The 18,279-nt window shown below is 34.3% G+C and overlaps 2 protein-coding genes across 2 annotated transcripts; both read right to left on the bottom strand.

Moving 5' to 3' along the window:
• Window positions 1-14,094: 14,094 nt before the first annotated feature.
• Window positions 14,095-14,643, bottom strand: LOC145678949 (uncharacterized). Its single transcript, XM_081749558.1, has one exon. It carries the CDS (start codon window positions 14,641-14,643, stop codon window positions 14,095-14,097), a length of 549 nt encoding a protein of 182 aa, XP_081605684.1.
• Window positions 14,644-17,273: 2,630 nt separating this feature from the next.
• Window positions 17,274-18,177, bottom strand: Alg14 (ALG14, UDP-N-acetylglucosaminyltransferase subunit). Its single transcript, XM_081770914.1, has one exon. The coding sequence runs from the start codon at window positions 17,969-17,971 to the stop codon at window positions 17,306-17,308; it is 666 nt and encodes a 221-aa protein (XP_081627040.1). The 5' UTR covers window positions 17,972-18,177; the 3' UTR covers window positions 17,274-17,305.
• Window positions 18,178-18,279: the final 102 nt, after the last annotated feature.

The following is an 18,279-nucleotide window of genomic DNA, read 5'->3' as shown; positions in this document are numbered from 1 at the left end:
GATAGTGGAAACTCTCCTCGTGAACGCTCACGAGCATTCTACGGGCAAATACCATTGTTCGTGCTTCGTGGATCTTCGGGTTTTGTCCTTAGAGGAGCGGAAGTGTTGTCAACCTTGGCGGTAATCACTAGCTTACCAAAAAAAAAAAAAGTATGTATGGTAACTGATTGCCATTTAGTGTAAAGTGTTTTTTTTACAATGTGGTATCCGTTAACTATAGACAATACAAACTTGTAACAGCAATCAAATGATAAACTATGTACGTTCCTTTTCTTCTTTTTTCTTTCCTTTTGTTAAAGAGGGATGTGGGTTTGTTATATCCGAGTGTGGGTTTGTTATATTATGTTGTTTCGCTTTTTAGGAAAAGAGATAATCTGTTGATAAGAAAAAAAAACTGTAGCACTTGTTTGTAATTATCTAAGTATATCTCCAGAAAATTAGCTTATGCATGTATGTGTGTACGAACAGGCTTAGCAAGGGGTTGGTTGTGGAGATTAGAAGCCACTATTACACTATCAATAGGAAGAATAGTATCTCTTACTCCACTTTTAAAGTTACTTTGATCGCAAAGAATCAAACAAAATATTAAGAGAGCCAAAGAGATTTTCCATTTTTAAGTGTGACCGTTAGTGACTGCAATTAGTTTAACAAGGAGTGTCTTTTTAATAAGGAAAAATGTATTGTCCCTGGCTGGTTGCTTGCCGGTGGCTTGTTAAAAGTGAAAAAGAATGTTAAATCATTTCAACGACTGAAGCTACACGCTTGTCTTTCTTCGATAGTTACTGACTGATTTTGAAAGTCACAATGTTCTAGGCCTACTGTAATAGCGTAGGCCTACTGTAATAGCGTAGGTCTACTGTAATAGCGTAAATTCGAAAGGAAACGTTCCAACTGAATGATACGAACAATTATTCCCAATGTCTTGAACATGAAACGTGGGTTGCACGGATAACGCTTAAAGTAGGCTGGACTGCACTGGAATTTCCTTCCGGCAAATTAGTGTTTGGTCGAAACTCGGTTCTTCTGTGTAATTGTCTCTTAACAACATTTGAACATTTCTTTTAGATAATAATAACTAACTAACTCTATGGTCTATGGAACCCGAAGGTTCAATGCCGCGTTTACAAAATATTTCCACTAACTTATGTCCTTAGCCAACTGGATCCAGTTTCTACTCTGTACTCTTATTTCTGCAAGATCCATCTTAATATTGTCTTCCCATCTACGCCTAGGTCTTCCTAGTGGTCTTCTTCCAATTGGGTTTTCAGTTAAAATTATGAAAGCGTTTCTAATTTCTTCCATTTTGGCTACATGGCCTGCCCACCTGAGCCTTCTACACTTAATAACCCTAATAATGTTAGGTGAGCGGTATAAACTATGCAATTCCTAGTTATGAATTTCCTCCAATCCCCATTTTCATCCCTCTTTGGTCCGAATAATAATAATAATAATAATAATAATAATATAATAATAATAATGCGTATTGTTATTATTATTATTATATTTATTATTATTATTATTATTATTATTATTATTATTATTATTATTATTATTATTATTATTATTATTATTATTATTTTCAACCTCCCGTCGTTCTCCTATCAATCTAGCAACGAAAGGCGTTTACAACTTAGCAAACGTGAAGCGAATGACAAATTACAGACCGAGTGCTAATGTAATACAACGTCACGAATTGTGTAAGCAAGCTAAAAAGGTCTGAAACAATTCGTTTCCGATTTTTGCAGTCGTTTTTATGTCTGTAAGATGACATGTTTAATATTAGTTTCTTTCTTTCTTTCTTTCTTGTTCATTTGTTAGTTACTTCAACGCTAACTGTAACGTCTATCATGCGTCTTCCTCAACCAAAAAACGTACCAATTTTATTTCCTGCAGTGTTTTCGCGTCACTGCTTTCGAAATGGGGAGGGGGAGAGCACACCTGCACATTTCACGCTTGCGTCTGCTCAATGCTTATCATCGTGCGAATTTCTGGCCAGGCTTGGCCATAGGTTTTTTGCCATCATGTGTGGTTGGCAACACTTATCGGATGCAGTGGAAGAAGCGAAGCTAGCAGCACCTGTGCTCACCTGTTCTTATCTTCGCTCGTGCCCGCTCACGCTTTGGCTCCGGGAGCCAATTCATGGACAGGCCTGAATTAAACAATAATAAGCACGGGAACAGTTGATCTATTGGTGTAGACCATGTGATCTATTGAATCATTCATTGTTATTCAAAAAGATCGAACTTTTTACCTTGCATATCTGGTGAAAGTTTCCATTCACATAAAGCAGTTTGCAGCCCAGCTGGCACCCTTCATCACTGTAGCAATTGAAAATGAAATGAAATCTTTAAGTTTAACGTTCTACGGTTATGCCGGTTAGGCTAAAGGAGATGGTGATAATGAGAAATGAGTGAAATGAAGAAAGTGGGAGGAAACGGGAGAACCCCGAGAAAACCCACGAACACGGTGTGTGTCCACTACAAACCCCAATTGGCGCGAGCTGGGATCGAGCCAGGAATCCCACGCATCAGATGTGAACGCTTCACCACTGAGCCACCGCAGCAACTGAAGTCTCACTGCTAAACATGCGTTATAACTTAAATAGTTGAACAATACATCTTGATCCAGAATATATTAACAGGAATTTTACACGTCATGAGGTTTTTAGTTTTTTCCTTAAGAATTGGATGTTTAGTAGGCCTATTTTGTAACAAAGCTTCTCAATTTTTCTTATCTTTTTTACATGCTTTCTTTAACTCACAATAGTGCATACGTATTCTGGTTCAAATTCATCCTCAAATCTTGCAACTTTAATTTAACTCATTTCCCGAAGTAATTGAACGATGAGATTTTGCATAGCTACGTAAGTCCAATGTCAATACAATGCTCCTTAAGTAATTAATATTGTTCTCTAGTAGCTGCAGTATGTATATTCTATTCCATTATGCAACCAAAAATTCTCTGGAGTTCGCATGTACAGTATAACATGCAGGAGATCTTGGTAAATTACATTTCAGATTCTGAAAGCACGATAGATTTCACGAAATGCCTGAAAAGAAAACTTCCTTTATAAAATGGAATAAATCGTAGTAAAAAGTATTTTAAAAAAAGTTTGTAAGAAAATTACTTTTTTAAAAATTACATTAATGACTGAATAAAAAGAAAACCACGGGGAGCGTTCTCATCTACAATCAATTTATAAGATAAGTATTGGAGAGCGCTTCCCATGCCTTTCTTTTGTACTCAGTCATTCATGTATTTTTTAAAAAAGTAATCATCTTAGAAACATTTTTCACTTTTCAGTAAGATTTATTTTACTTTTTACGTTTTAGTACGATTTATTTTATTTCATTTTTTTCTTTTTTACTTTTAGTACGATTTATTTTACTTTTTTTAAAAAAACGGAAAGCGTTTTTTAAAACAAATACTTATTTTATTCAATATCTAATTTGCATCCATAAGCAATTATTCGAATTGGTTGTAAACTTACGCAGCCTTAAAAATGCATGAAATAATTCTCTGTGAAATTCCACTGGACATCCTATTCTTAAATATCGGCGAAAAACGATTTTTTTTTTTTTAAATTTATGACTTCTTCTGGATCAACACATATTGTTCTAATATTTAAATTACTGACACATGGTTAACAGCGAAACACCAGTTGGCACAATGCTGATGAGAGCAGTATGGTTCCAAAATAAGTTTCACCGCATGTTTTGTGTAAGAAGTTTGATTATTAAAAGAATATATATTTCTAATATGCAGTAATCATATTCGTAAGTAGCGCTTAAATAAGGCGCATACGCAGAAATTTGTTTTCGGGAGAGGTCCAAAGCTTTTGAGGGAGTCCAAATTCAATATGGGGTTAAATTATATAAACTTATAAAATTATCACATATTAGACTAAATTTACAGAAGAGTCGGGATTTCGTGAGCAAAGGATGTCTGGGGGCCCCCAGGACTCATCCTCTACCTATGTCCCTGGATTAGATGCTTGTTTGTGAAAATACAATTATTATACTTCACAGATATTCGTCAATAATACGAATAAATAAATAAAATTTTAAAAAAATAAATAAATAAAATAAATAATACGGTGGCTCAGTGGTAGAGTGTTCACCTCTGGTGCTTGGGGTCCCGTGTTCGATCCCATCCTCCGCCAAGTGAACTTTGTGGTGGACAAACACTGTATGTGTAGGTTTCCTCGGAGCTCTCCCGTTTCTTCCCACTTTCTTCATTCCACCAATTCATTCATCATCACCGTCTTCTTAACCTAACCGGCATAACCGTGGTACGTAAAATTCAAAGATTTCATTTCATTTCATTTTTTTCAAAAAAATTACAGAACGCGGTGACTCTGTAATATAGAATGCTCCTTTCTGGTACGAGGTGTCTTGGTTATATCATAAATCATATAAGCTTGTGGTAGACGACAGTGATCCTAAAAGAATCTACCTTCACTCCCACATCCTCGTTTCACCAATTCTTTTAGGATCATTCACTTTCATTAATCACTAACTGTCGAATAGCACGTGATTAAGGAGTTTACACAAAGAAAAGAAAGCAAAAAGGCACAAAAATGAATGTCAAACCTAGGCACAGTACTCTAAGAAATTTAAATAAAATACATATATGGTTGCTTTTAGGTCTAGTCAAGTTCTGCCACACCATATTTAGGAAAATTTACAGGTACAATTCAATACTCTGCATGAAAAGACATGCAGAGTGTTGAGACAAAGAACAAATTTCTACAGGTGACAGAATTAAATACAAAGTAATACAACTGTATTTTAGGTTTACAAGTGTAAAAACATTTCAAGTGCTTCACGAGATAAAATAAGTGATTGCATATAAAAGATTACTTATATTACTGTATTATACTGTATTATAACTATTTCCACCGGCGGTGTATTTCTGCATAGTGCACAGAAGCTGTATTTTATGTTTACAAGTGGAGCGTTATTAATGTGAAAACATGACAAGTGTTATTGAAGCTCTTTATTGTTGTCAAAACCAACTTCTTTTCATTACCCTCACTTACGCGTATACTCATTTTCGCTGACGCACCTGCCACCTTCAAACTCACCCCCGCGCGAGTCCACCAGATTTGTCCTGCTCTGATCCGGGCTTTTTAGTGGCCACCTAGAACAGATTGTTTTGTGTTTGTGCAATACATCTGGACGCCGTATTTATACGTAAACGAATTGTAATTTTTCAACAATTGCTTCTGATGGCCCTTGAATTTTATTTAGGCTATGACAAATGGGATAATGTCATGTCTACCAGTGTAAATCTTTTGGAGAACATAAGAAGGATATTAGTGAAAGAATTATAATTTTTTAACAATTATTTCTAGTGGTGAGCCAAAATTTTACTTACATGTGATTTTTTAAGTTTCTAACTGCTACAAATAAGTAACAAACATATGCTGTAGTTTTTTTTTTTTTTTTTTTTTTCATCTAAACTTCTTACACTGATTCTACTACTCTGAGAGATTGAAACAGACAAAAATTGATTTCTATGACAACACATAATGGCACGTGCGAAAACTGATGCCAGAGCAAACTTCTTACGACTTAATCCAATGCTGGTTGATTTTTTCGCCATACAAATTATCAAAACGTGTGGTCTAAGTGAAATCTCAAGTGTACAGTTTTCCTCGTTTTTATGCAGAGAATACAAAAGAAATAAGGTGTGTTTTAGTACAGCGTGTAAACCATGCCAAATTAAAATTACAAATACATCTGAAATTATAACACAAGCGAAATCCAAAACGCAAGCCATAGTTACTAACGTTCCTCTTGAAAATGACAATGAATTAATACTTTGTACAAATTGTCAAGCAACAAAGGAAGAACTGTCTTCATTACAAGAAGTAATCAAGGTACTCAATAGTGATATTGAATCTTTAAAACAACAACTAAATCAATTTCAAACCAACTCACAAACAGAAGAGAATGCAGTGCAAGGTCAAAATTCGTGGTCAAGTGTAGTGAGGGGTAAATCTAAAAAATCGCCACAAGCACATAATACTGTTTCCAGCAAATCCGATATTGTTCTAACGAATGGTTTTTCAGTGTTAGATGAATTAGTTTATTCTTATACTTCACCGAATACAAACAACAGTAGTAGCAGACTGGAAGAGACAACAAAGTGTCAAACTCCCTTTCCAGTACAAGGGTCAAATGTGAATGGCAAAGATGCATCGAAACTCCATACTAGACACGGTATCACAATTAATATTGCTGTAAATAATGACTTCATGTATCCTTGTACGTTACCAAACACACACATCCACAGAAGCAGACTTACCGAAACAAACAATGAACAAATATGTCCCCCTGTACATGATCCACACAAAAATTGCAGTGTCATTTCAAACACCTATGCGTCTAAAGCATGTTTAGTGAATGGTTACGAAGAAACGCCTAAAACAATGTCGAAACAAATGTGTGAATCATCAAAAGTGGATAAAGTACCGGTGACTACAAGGGCTGATTTATTAATTCCTAGTACACATCCTCTAAAATTCAATGATAGATCTAAAACAGCTGACAGAAAACCGACCATATTAATCCTAAGCGACAGTCAGGGAAAAAATTTTGCTATCTACACTCCAAAACCTCAGTAACAATATATCGGAAAGTTCCATTGTAAAGCCAACTGCCAAACTTGAACAAGTGTGTGAAGATATAAACAAACTATCTGCAAATTTAACCGATGATGATTTCGTCGTTCTCCTTGCTGATACAAATAATTTTCCGCAATCCCCCACAAACAGAAACACTATGTGCCCTCGAATCTACTTTGGCATGTCTGAATAAGAAAAAAATAAACTCAGTTGTGGTCACCGTTCCCTATAGATACGATTTTCCACATTGTCCAAATGGAACCTTGAATAGGCAAATTTTTCAATTCAATAACAATGCTGAATGTATAGGTAAAAATTTCAAAAATGTGAAATTTATAAACACCAGTCGTTTTCCAAGGTATCATTTTACAAACCATGGATTACATTTAAATAACGCAGGTAAAAATGTACTTGTCGCATGATACTAGATACTGGACAATCAAAGAGGCTTCAAAAAAACTGAATGGTATTGAAACTGAAATTCAGGTACAGGAATGCAATATTTTTACTATAGCTAAGTCATTATTTCAATACGAAATTGGCCAATACAAATGATACTATGATTGTGGACAAGAGTATTAATAACCTCACCGGCACTCAAGAAAGGTCAAAAAATCCAAGAACTATTATTCGTGTTGTTAATCCTGAATTCCAATTTCCTACTAAACAAAAGAATAAAAATACTGTCACTCCTTCACATGAGACTCATGTTTCCTCCATAGCACGTTATAATGACCCGATCATTCTTTTATGGCGAAACAAAAGTCCAATAGTGTCTTAAGCTGTTCTCAACATAGTCAACTAGAGATTTTTCATCAAAATGTTCAAGGGCTTAGCTCAACAAAGAAAATTATGCTGAAAATTTTATTTAAAAATATGCAGCAACCTAGTCTAATTTGTTTAATAGAACATTGGAGAAAACAAAATTAACTTGGTATTATTAATATTACTAATTATAACCTTGCTGCAAGTTACTGTAGAACAAATATGAAACAGGGAGGATCCTGTATATTTTCATGATCAGATATATTAATTAAAAAGGTAACGAAGTTTGAAAAACTAAACATAGATAAACATTTTGAGACATCCATTTTTGAATTATTATCTTATAAGGTAGTAGTTATATGTATATATAGAACCCCTGAGAGTGATGTAAATATTTTTATCCGAAATTTAGAAAATATTCTTTCATATTATGAAACAAAGACGAAGGATGTAGTTGTAGTGGGTGAGATAAATATTGATTATTTGGACCATAGTTCTATTGATGATCAATTGAAAATATTACTACTTAGCCATAATTCAGAAGCAATAGTTAATGAACCAACGCGAACAACGGAAAATTCACAAACTGCCATCGATCAGATGATTATAAACAAAATGAAATTAGATTGCTTCGTTAATGTTTTCAATAGCGGGTTTTCTATTCATAGAACACAAATAGCCACTGTGAACTCTTACAATGCAAATGTGTTAGTTAATACATATATATATATATATATATATATATATATATATATATATATATATATATATATATATATATATATATATATACACAAAAAAAAAAAAACTGGCTGTTCAAAAATAATAAAAATGAAAAAAAGAAATTTCAGTGAAGACAATATTTTACAATTTAATAAGTGTCTTGAATCCGAGGACTGGTCAAGTGTAATGTCTAAATCATCTTATTCGGCGAACGATAAGTTTAGTATATTTTTCAGTAAATTTAAGTTGATATTTGATCAGAGTTTCCCATACGCAACGTTTACAATCATGAAAAATAGACAAAAGAAATGGGTGACGCAAGGTATAATAGTGTGTAGTAAAAAGATGAAGTCACTAAATCATCTTAGCAAAACTACTAAGGATAATAGTATTAAGATATACTGTAAATATTATAAAAAACATATATAAAAAGATAATAAAACAAGCCAAAATGTCCTCGAAAATAACTAAAGAAGAAACAAACCAAAACCACAACATGTTCAAAATACTGAAATAAAACTCGCGAACGGCAAAAACTGTAAAGACCCTCATGTTATTGTTGAGCTTTTCAACTCTTACTTCAGCAATATAGTTACTAACCTACTTAAAAATCGCAAACACCATCGAATGATATTAAGAATAACCTAGAGATGCAAAAAAGCCGGATTTTTTGAATCGATGGTTTTTTTTCACATAAAAAGCCGGCTTTTTAGGGAAAAAAAACGAGAATTTTGGAAATTTTGGCTTTTTTCATTTTCATGATTTTTCTATCTAAATAGCTTTCTTATAGTATATTCTATAGTTAGATAAGAATTCCATGACCTAAATACCATATTTAGCTCTGTAATTCACCATCAAGATGGATGGAGCACATGTTTTACGAATTAAAGCTAACATGAAGAATGTAGTATTTGAGGGCAATTTTACAGGCTATTTTACTTTATTTTAACTTTTGAGTTATCGACATTTTTTTTCTTCTCTAGATCATTTTAGTTTGTCATTCGTGTTTCATTTCTAAGAGCTTAGTACTCTATCTTCTAGCACAAAAGTTAAACTTACGTTTTTCTATATATCCGTCAAAGCATACGTTTTTCAATATGTCCGTCAAACCGTACTTCCACATCTCTGTTATACTGTAGTTGTGCAATGATTTAGCAATAATTTTCCGGATACAACCTTGAATACCAATTTATACAAATAATCAGTAGCGGATTTAGAAAAGTACTTTGGGAAGGGTTTCTCTGATTGTTTCGTTTTCTAAAAAGTCCTTTCGTTTATATGTTTAACAATAATCTTCCGGATACAACCTCGAAGATCATTTTATACTGAGAATCAGTGGCGAATTTAGAAAAGTATTTCGGGAGGGGCTTTTCTTACTAATGTTTAGTTTTTCTAAACATTCGTAATTTTTATTTGACGGGAGCTTAAAGTTTATGAGTAAAGGCATAACTAATAGATGTTTCATTCGTTTTATACGTTCCACAACTTTGGGGAACAGGCTTCAGTCCGAAAAATCGATCCCCTAACCTTCGCAAAACCGTCACTGTTGGTAATTAGTAATAATAAAGATTTAAAAACAATAAGCAAGGAAATCGGCCAACTCCTACACTCCTAGTCGGCCAGTACACGCACTATTTCTACATTCACAGATGGAATGAAGAAAAGCTTTGTCAGAATAGTCGAATGCTGGGTTGAATCCCGGACTTCCCGATAGAAGCGCAAAAGCTAACCACTCAGTCATGTTTGTTGTGCAGTTGTATTTAGTTTAAATATATTTCGTAGTCCTTTTTTTCGTAGAGGGGGGAGTTCCGTGATGATATGTTGAATCCCTCTTGTTAAAAGTTCAGAAAACTTGAGGATTGGGTAAACCGTGATGGTGGTTATATAAAACTTAACTGTAGAATTTCAAGAATACACAGAACCAAAAGCTCCAAGAATTTCTCTTATGTTTTAATTTTATTTTGCTTCAAAAGGAGGGTATGGAATATTTTGAAGTAAAAATATTACATAAATTTTGCTAGTTATTTGTATATTTTTTTAAAAGAAGTTTTTACTTTTAGGGTTGGCTCGTTTACATCAGCTGTTTTTTTAAATGGTTTAAACCAAAAAAAAAAAAAAAAATAAATAAATAAATAAATAAAAAGAACAAAAATGCGAATCGTGTGAACTTCATGGTGACGTTTCCACATGTCAAACCATCTGCATAAGTCTTATTTCCTTTTCACCTTTTAATCAAGGTGTCCCATGTTCAATTCTCGGTCGAACCACAACCCTTCTTTCATGTGTAAACCAAGTAGCGGTTCGGATGTCACTTTAAGCGAAAGTCTTCTCCTTGATAACCTCGGTATTACGTAAGGATGTTAAGCCCAAACATAAGAAAGGAAACCAAATTATATATTTCTACATGCCTATTGTTGTATAAAGAAGCCAAGGTTGCTTAAATATATTGATAGAAATTGGCAAAATTTATCGATTGCCTTCGTAGCTTCCAACATTAGCTTGGATTGGACTTTCAATGATATCTACATACTAAATTCGTAATTCAATACCTCAGCTTTAGCGTACTGATTATGATACGTTGACCTTTAAATTTTACATGGAAAGCAATAACAGGATTTTCCCGTTATTGTTTTACATTTAAAATAATGACGGAATTTTCCCGATGGCTAGGCCGGAGTTTCTCAATTTAAGAAATTTACTGACAGGACTTCTTTAAGCTTATGGGACCTCTTCCAGCATAACCCCGTTGTTGCATAATAGCACCAAGGCGAAACAAACTTATTTCTGTGAATATGTAATATAAATACATAAAGCAAAATATCTAAATCAAAAAAACCTGGTTTAAACTCCCCCCAAAAACGGGTTTTTGGCATTTTCAGAAACAACCCTGGTTCTTGCCAACTCTGCTTGCTTTTGTATATAGGAGGTTATTGTTTTTTATTATATACATTGGTTAATCCTTTGGAATTCATAATGTAAATATGTTGAAGTAAAATTGTTTGAAAATCTTTTCGAAATTCATTGTTTATTTTCGAGTTTTTATATTATTATCGGCATCAACCACTAATTAAATGACTTTTTGTGTTATAGAGAAGCGAAACAAAGTCTGCTTTATCAATTTAAAGCAGAATTTTTAAAAAAGCCCAAAATTTCCCAAGCAAAAAAGCGAAGCAGAAAAAAGTTATTTTTTTTAAAAAAAACGTTTTTTTCCGAGGCCTTGCATCTCTAGAATAACCCTAATCAAATTAATCAAATAAGTAGTTCTCTATTTATAGTTCTAACAAATCCTTCTGAAATAATATTAGTAAGGAATTTTAAATATGGAATATCAAGAGGAACAGATGACATTCCGGAATTTATAATCAAAAGATGTATCCACGCAATCGCATAGCCTCTGTCTCACATAACTAATGACTCATTCTTACGAGGTATATTCCCAGACAGCCTGAAATGGGCCCTTATAAAACCATTAAACAAAAAGGGTGACAAAAGGAAATGCGAAAATTACAGACCAATAGCTCTCTCCTCTAAATTTTCGAAAATTATAGAATCCATAATGAAAAACAGATTAATTACGCATTTGGAACGTAACAGTGTTTTATCTGACTCGCAAGATGGTTTTCTTAAAAATAGATCCACATCAACAGCTGCCCTTCATTTCTTCCAAGAGGTAGTAGACTCAATAGAAAGTAAATCATACCCAATATCTATATTTTGTGCCTTAAGTATAGCTTTCGACTGTGTCAACCATTCGTTACTCTTAAGTAAATTAAATGCATATGGAATACGAGGTGTTGCTAACCAATGGTTTCAAACTTACCTTACAAACAGACAACAATTTGTAGAGGTAAATTTCATTAATGAAGACAACTTGTATATCGAAACTCACAGATCAACACCTTCTATGGTTAACATAGTAGTTCCTCAAGGATCAGTCTTAGGACCAATATTATTTCTTTTATATGTTAATGATCTACTACTTTATATCACTCATGGTAAGTCATTTCTGTATGCAGATGTCACAAATTTACTTGTAAAAGGAAGTAATTTAACTGAGTTGCAAAATAATGTAAATATAACCGGAAGAGAGCTAGAAACTTGGTTACAACACAGTAACTTAATTATTAACAATGAAAAAACCAAATGTTTATATTTTCCCCCCAACTAATTCATCATCAATTAAACCTTCGTTTAGAATTAATAATAATAATGTGTTTCAAATACGAAATTCTTAGGATTAAACCTAGACGACAAACTTAAATGGAAATATCATATAAACAATTTATGCCAAAATTTATCTTCTATTGTTTAAGTGGCTTATACACTTTCCTCTGTTCTTAACCTAGACACTTTAATTTCATTATATTATGCATCATTTTATTCCCGAGTACAGTACGGTATTGACTTCTGGGTGACACTAATGATTTATTTACAATATTTAGATTACAAAAGAAAATAATTCGTATCATTACACATTCCCATTTTCGTAGTACGGTAGTTGTAGAAGTAAATTTCGTGAACTCAGATTGCTAACGATGTCGAGTTTGTATATATATGAGGTATTAAAATTAGTCAGAAAAAATAAGGTAAATGCCCCAGTAATCGACCGCTTAGTGATGAAAATGACAGTATTTATTTTTTATATAGGATATTACAAAGAGATTAGTAACAAAAGAAAGAATGTTATAGAGTTCACAATGTTGTGAACAGTTTTCAAATAAAAAACATTTAGTTTCATAAAAATTAATGAACAAAAAATATTGTTTTTTACATGTTGAACATTCACCATTATTCGACACCCCTAGAAGTCGACAACACCAGTATTCGACATGTTCCAGTACCAGTAATCGACACCCTGTTCTAGTTTATGAAAAAAGAACATCAATCTTAAGGAAATAAAATCAAATCATGGATATATATAACAGGCATAAAATCTTGTCCAAAACAGAAAGAAACATTTTAGTATTAGAGCATTTGAGGCTTATTTGTACCTGAATGGATATTTTTATAATTGATTTTTAACTTAAGCTAGCTTAACATATGAACCAGTTAATTAAAACTCCTCAGAGAAATTGTTTTCAATGAACAGAAATGATAGTGATGTATTTTAATACTGAAGTTAATGTTCCATGAAAACAGTTAAAAAATAAATGTAAGAACGTAAGTCATATCTTAAAACTCTTTGACCGGCAGAGGGTTTTCAAACGTATATAATTCTCTCCCCTCGTTTGATTATTTCTTTAAGTTCCACAATACACTAAATGTCTTATAAGTCTACCATTGACACATCGTTCTCATTCACTATAAACTCAGTTTTTGATGTGTTGTGACTTTTCAGACCCATAACCATAATACCATCATCCATCATGTTCTGCACAACACATAGAAACTTGAAAACAGTTGTTGACTTCTTGCATCCTTCATACTTCCACAAGGTTCAGTGACATCACCTCGAATTGTCGATGGTTAAATATTCTTGACTTTTTGAGGAGTTCCTTGATATGCATCGTGTTCTGTCGATGGATCTGCGTCCTTGCCTTGATTTTCGGTGGTCGGTGATGCATCTGCAGAACAACTTTCACCTTGACTTGTCGATGGGTGTAGACTCCTGACCTTTTGCAGAATATCCTGGATACGGTGCTCAGTAGACAAACTTGAGCTCGTGCCGTCTTCTGCTGTGGTCACTGTCTCAGTTACCTCTTCAGCTGTGATGTTCGATGCCCGCCATAAGTTATATAACGAGGTGTCTTCGGCTCCTGATCAGGTTCCTTGATTTGCTTTGAGAACGGTTAATTTATCTTTGCCTTTTTTTTTTTTTTTTTTGTTCAAGAATAACCAGGAATGTCTTCATCTTCACTCACAGTAGGCATGGCACCAAACCACATTTTCTGAATCCATTTTGCACAGTGGTCGGAGTGATACAACTGAGTGTTTCTTTAAGAAGTGAAGCGAAGTTTTGCTCAACTTGTCGACCATCATTCTTCATTCGCCAGTCTATTACCTTTTGTCGCCAGACCTATTTTAGTCCATGAAATACTGCAACATCCATTGGCTGTAGAAGGTGTTGCATTTGGATACAAGGCAACTAATTCCACACCGTTATCTTTGCAAAACTGACTCAGATGCATTGATACGTAAAAGGAGTGGCCATCGATGAATAAGATTATGGGAAATTGGATATTCTCACTACTTGCCCATGGCAAAAAGATGTTGGCAATATATTCGAAGAAGAGTTCACAAGTCATCCACCCGTTCGGACTTCTACCAATAGCCCATCCTTCTGGAACGGATTCTGCGATCACCTGAGGAATACGAGCATATCTGTAAACAATCATTGGTGGTGCTATAACCCCTGCTGCATTGGCTGTTACGAGAACAGTTAGATTGAGTTTTTCATCTGCCCCTGCTGCAGTGTAAACCGTCCTGCTTCCTCTTGGAGCAAGCACCTTCCCTGGTTTTGGGTTCAGGAAAAAAGAAGTTTCATCTGCATTAAAAACGCGGTTAGGTTCTTCCAAAACTTCCATTAGATGATGTTCTTTTAAGTATTTCTCCACTTCGTTAAACCAGCTTTGTATTTGCTGACTAGTTACTGATCTAGGACTAGTCGAATTCTGGCTGATCGTAAATGTAATCTCTGGATGTTTTTTACGGAACAGCTCACACCATTTTCTTCCTGGTTGACTTCTGCCAGAAAACTCCACGTTTAGCTCTTTGGCAAGCTTTTGAACATAGCAAGAAACCTCTCTTTCGAAACAGGAAATCCCGCTTTAGCCATTGTCTTCGCCTACGTACACAGCAATTCCTCCTGTTCAGGTGACAGGATGCCTCTTGGTCCAATCCCTGTGTAAAGAGTCCGAACTTTATGTTTATCCATGAGCATGACACGAGGTACATTGTGCTTTATTGCCGCCTGCCTATAGCTCAAACCTCTATCCACGTCACTTAGGACTGCTGCTACGCTGTCCTCGGCGTACCTGTAATATATTTTGTCCTTCCGCGACATTTCAGGAAAGACAACGCAATAATTACTAACACACTAATAAATTTTAAAAATTCCCAGAAATGAAATATCACATTTAGTTATGCATATTAACTGCAAGAAATGAGATTACGTAAAATGCGCTAGTAGTTGCCACGAACTGTTGCTGAGCTCCCATTAAGTTTACATTGCCCAAATATAGAAAATATCAGTACGACGAACGTCAATTTAACGAAACGTTCGGACTGGCGAAAAGATCTTCAATCCCGGAAAATAATTTACTATTGTGAAAGCTTTAAAATGAAAAATTCGAAAGTTTAAGGAAAATTCGTTGTACTAGTATTGTACTGTATCTCTAAATCAAAGGTCTTAACTTTTTATATATATACAAAGGAAGATTTCATGTAGGTTCAGTTTTCCATGTCAGAGAACACAGTAGTAGCCTTTATATTGAGGAGGAGTATGTGTTCACGGAGGAATTTGCATTTTCTGTGGAAACAAAAGCTGTGACTTAAAATTGCATTATGCTGAACGACGTCCAGTCTATGCCCTGTAGCATTAAACCCTTCAAATTGGATCTGCATATGCCCATTTCGACACTGTTCGTGTATCGGGAAAATCCTTTGGCGTTTTATTTATTTATTTTTGAAAGTTGTTTTTATATTGTACAGTAATTCCTGTTCCTGTTTCGGTTACCTACATAGTTTTCAGATGATATCAGGGATTATTGTGAGGGGTCAACACAATCACTAGTCTTCGACAGGTCAGAACACCAGTGTTCGTCACGGGTGGTCGAACATTGGATCCGAGTCTCGTAGAAGGCTGAAATTTGGACAGAACTTATTTTCACTGCATATCCTGATTACTGGTGTTTGCCATTTGTTTCATTTGGTTTTCCCCAGTAATCGACATAGGTGACGAACTTTAGAGCACTGCTATAAATTAGTGTTCCAATATTCGACAGACGGTGAATAACATCGTTTGTCATTGTGTTTCGTATTTAACTCTGAAAAACATTAAACTATGCGTAAATAGCAGAAAATTCTATTGACAGTGATGACACACACTTATACTAACAGAAAGAAAAAGAAGTCACTATTACATGCTTACCGCTAACTAATTGACTAAAGAACACAAAGAGAAACAGTCAAATCTTGCGCTTTAATGATGTTCTCTTCATTACCGACGACGCTGGACTAACGAAACCAGGTATTATTTACGCATCCCACGCCAGGACGTGTACAATGTTGCACAACGTATTCTCGAACCGCTGAGCTTGCACAACACCTTGTTTTATGCGTTTTAATTTCCGCATGTCGAATACTGGAGCATGGTCGAACACTGGGGTACTTACCTTATAGATAACTACTTAACGCATGCCGACGTACATGAATATAGAACTAGAAACTGTGATAAATTTGTAATACCGTCACACAGAACAAATATGTTTGAAAAAACTACATTTTATAGAGTTGCGGTGCTATATTTTAAATTACCGGTACCAAGAAAATTGAAATACAGAAAAGATGATATAAAGTTTTTGAGAGAGGTTAAAAATATGCTAATTTGTAAATCTTATTATTCTGTAGATGAGTATATAGGTGAATAATCCTTTATTATTTCTTAAGGCAATAAAACTTGGTATGTAGATATATTTTAACCATTAGATTAAATAATAAATCTTTCTTTTTCCCTTCTTGTACTGTAAAATTTTTAGTTTTTATATTCGTATGCTTATACTTTGTTTATATTTGGGATATAGTATACATGAAGCAGCATCAGTTCCCGAAGCAGCAGGACGCTCATACTTTTAGGGATTATTCATTGGGTATGTACGAACTTACAAAGTGGGTAAGAAAGCGACTTTTATTTACTTATCGACTGATACGAAAGTAAAAAAGAACGTACCTTTACTTTATATCTGCATGTTAGTGCCTTTGTACTTTATCTATGACTGTGTGTGTGTGTGAGGGGGGGGGGGAGAGAATTTAAAGCATATCACATGTCTTGTGCACATGGATACTTCTTACTATTGCACTACGCAGAAAATTTATGGTATTTCATGTAGAAGTGGTAATAGAACACAGAAGAAAACCAGATCAGGGGGTTCTCATGTATACTATTACCATTTGTGTACTTTGTATGGTCAAATGAGCGCAAATAAATAAAGTCAAATCAAATTATAGACACTTTTAATCTGCGTAACATTAAACCAGTCTGCCAATATAAATAGCTCTACTGCAAATATTCTTAAGACTTTCCCACTGCACAAAAAACACATCTGCAAAATAGAGCAAAATTTTTCCTGACAGTGAAAGAGTTTTAACTCTGCATACACTTTCAACAAACACTATCACACAGTTTTTAATCCACAAAGCCTTCAATATAAATGCTATAAGACAAATAGGAATACAAGTGCCTGGTCCATTACAAATAACAATATCTGGTCTTTGCTTCAGCATTAGCGGAATGCACCAAAAAATTGAATACAAGGTTGTAAATATTGATGTCACGTACGACTGATGAACTTGACGACTTCGCGGTATTTTAATGACAGAATAGTTTTCTGCATGTCCTTTTTCCTGTTTTTCCTTTTCTTCTATAGCATGTATCTTTACCTCACTAGATTTATCCGTCGATGCCATTAAATATAGTCGTGGACTATATAATTTAAAATCTAGTTTTTCCACCAAACGTAGAATTTCAGACGTATGACCACCCGATCCAATTACCACAGCTAATTTCACAGGTGGCGTCTTTACACTAAACGTCCGTTGATGCCCGAACTTATTGCGGAAAATTAAATGTAAAATTCTAATGACAATTATTGGTACCAGAGAAACGAGCAAATATAATACGTGTACGGCATTCATACTGACCCTTGAATTATTAATGTACACTCACTATACACATCGTCTCACATTTTTTTCTTTTGGATTATTTATGTCATTAAGTTAAAATGAAATACGTAGAACCGAACACTACTCCATATTAGTTCAATAAAATATTATTATTCACTCAGTTAATAAATTGCATAATACAGTGTCAACAGCAATCACTACACTATTTCATTGCGGTTCTCAACGTTCATTTGTTTCCAGAAAATCTTTGCAGTGAATGCAAATCCTTTAGAAAACATTCTCCTAATGACAACCTAGAGTGTCTTAGAGAGAGAAAAAAA

The sequence above is a fragment of the Thermobia domestica genome, chromosome 1, assembly GCF_964235325.1.
Source record: "Thermobia domestica chromosome 1, izTheDome1.hap1.1, whole genome shotgun sequence".
Taxonomy (NCBI): domain Eukaryota; kingdom Metazoa; phylum Arthropoda; class Insecta; order Zygentoma; family Lepismatidae; genus Thermobia; species Thermobia domestica.
Note: the sequence above shows the minus strand (reverse complement) of the source record. Positions and strands in the feature narration are given on the sequence as shown.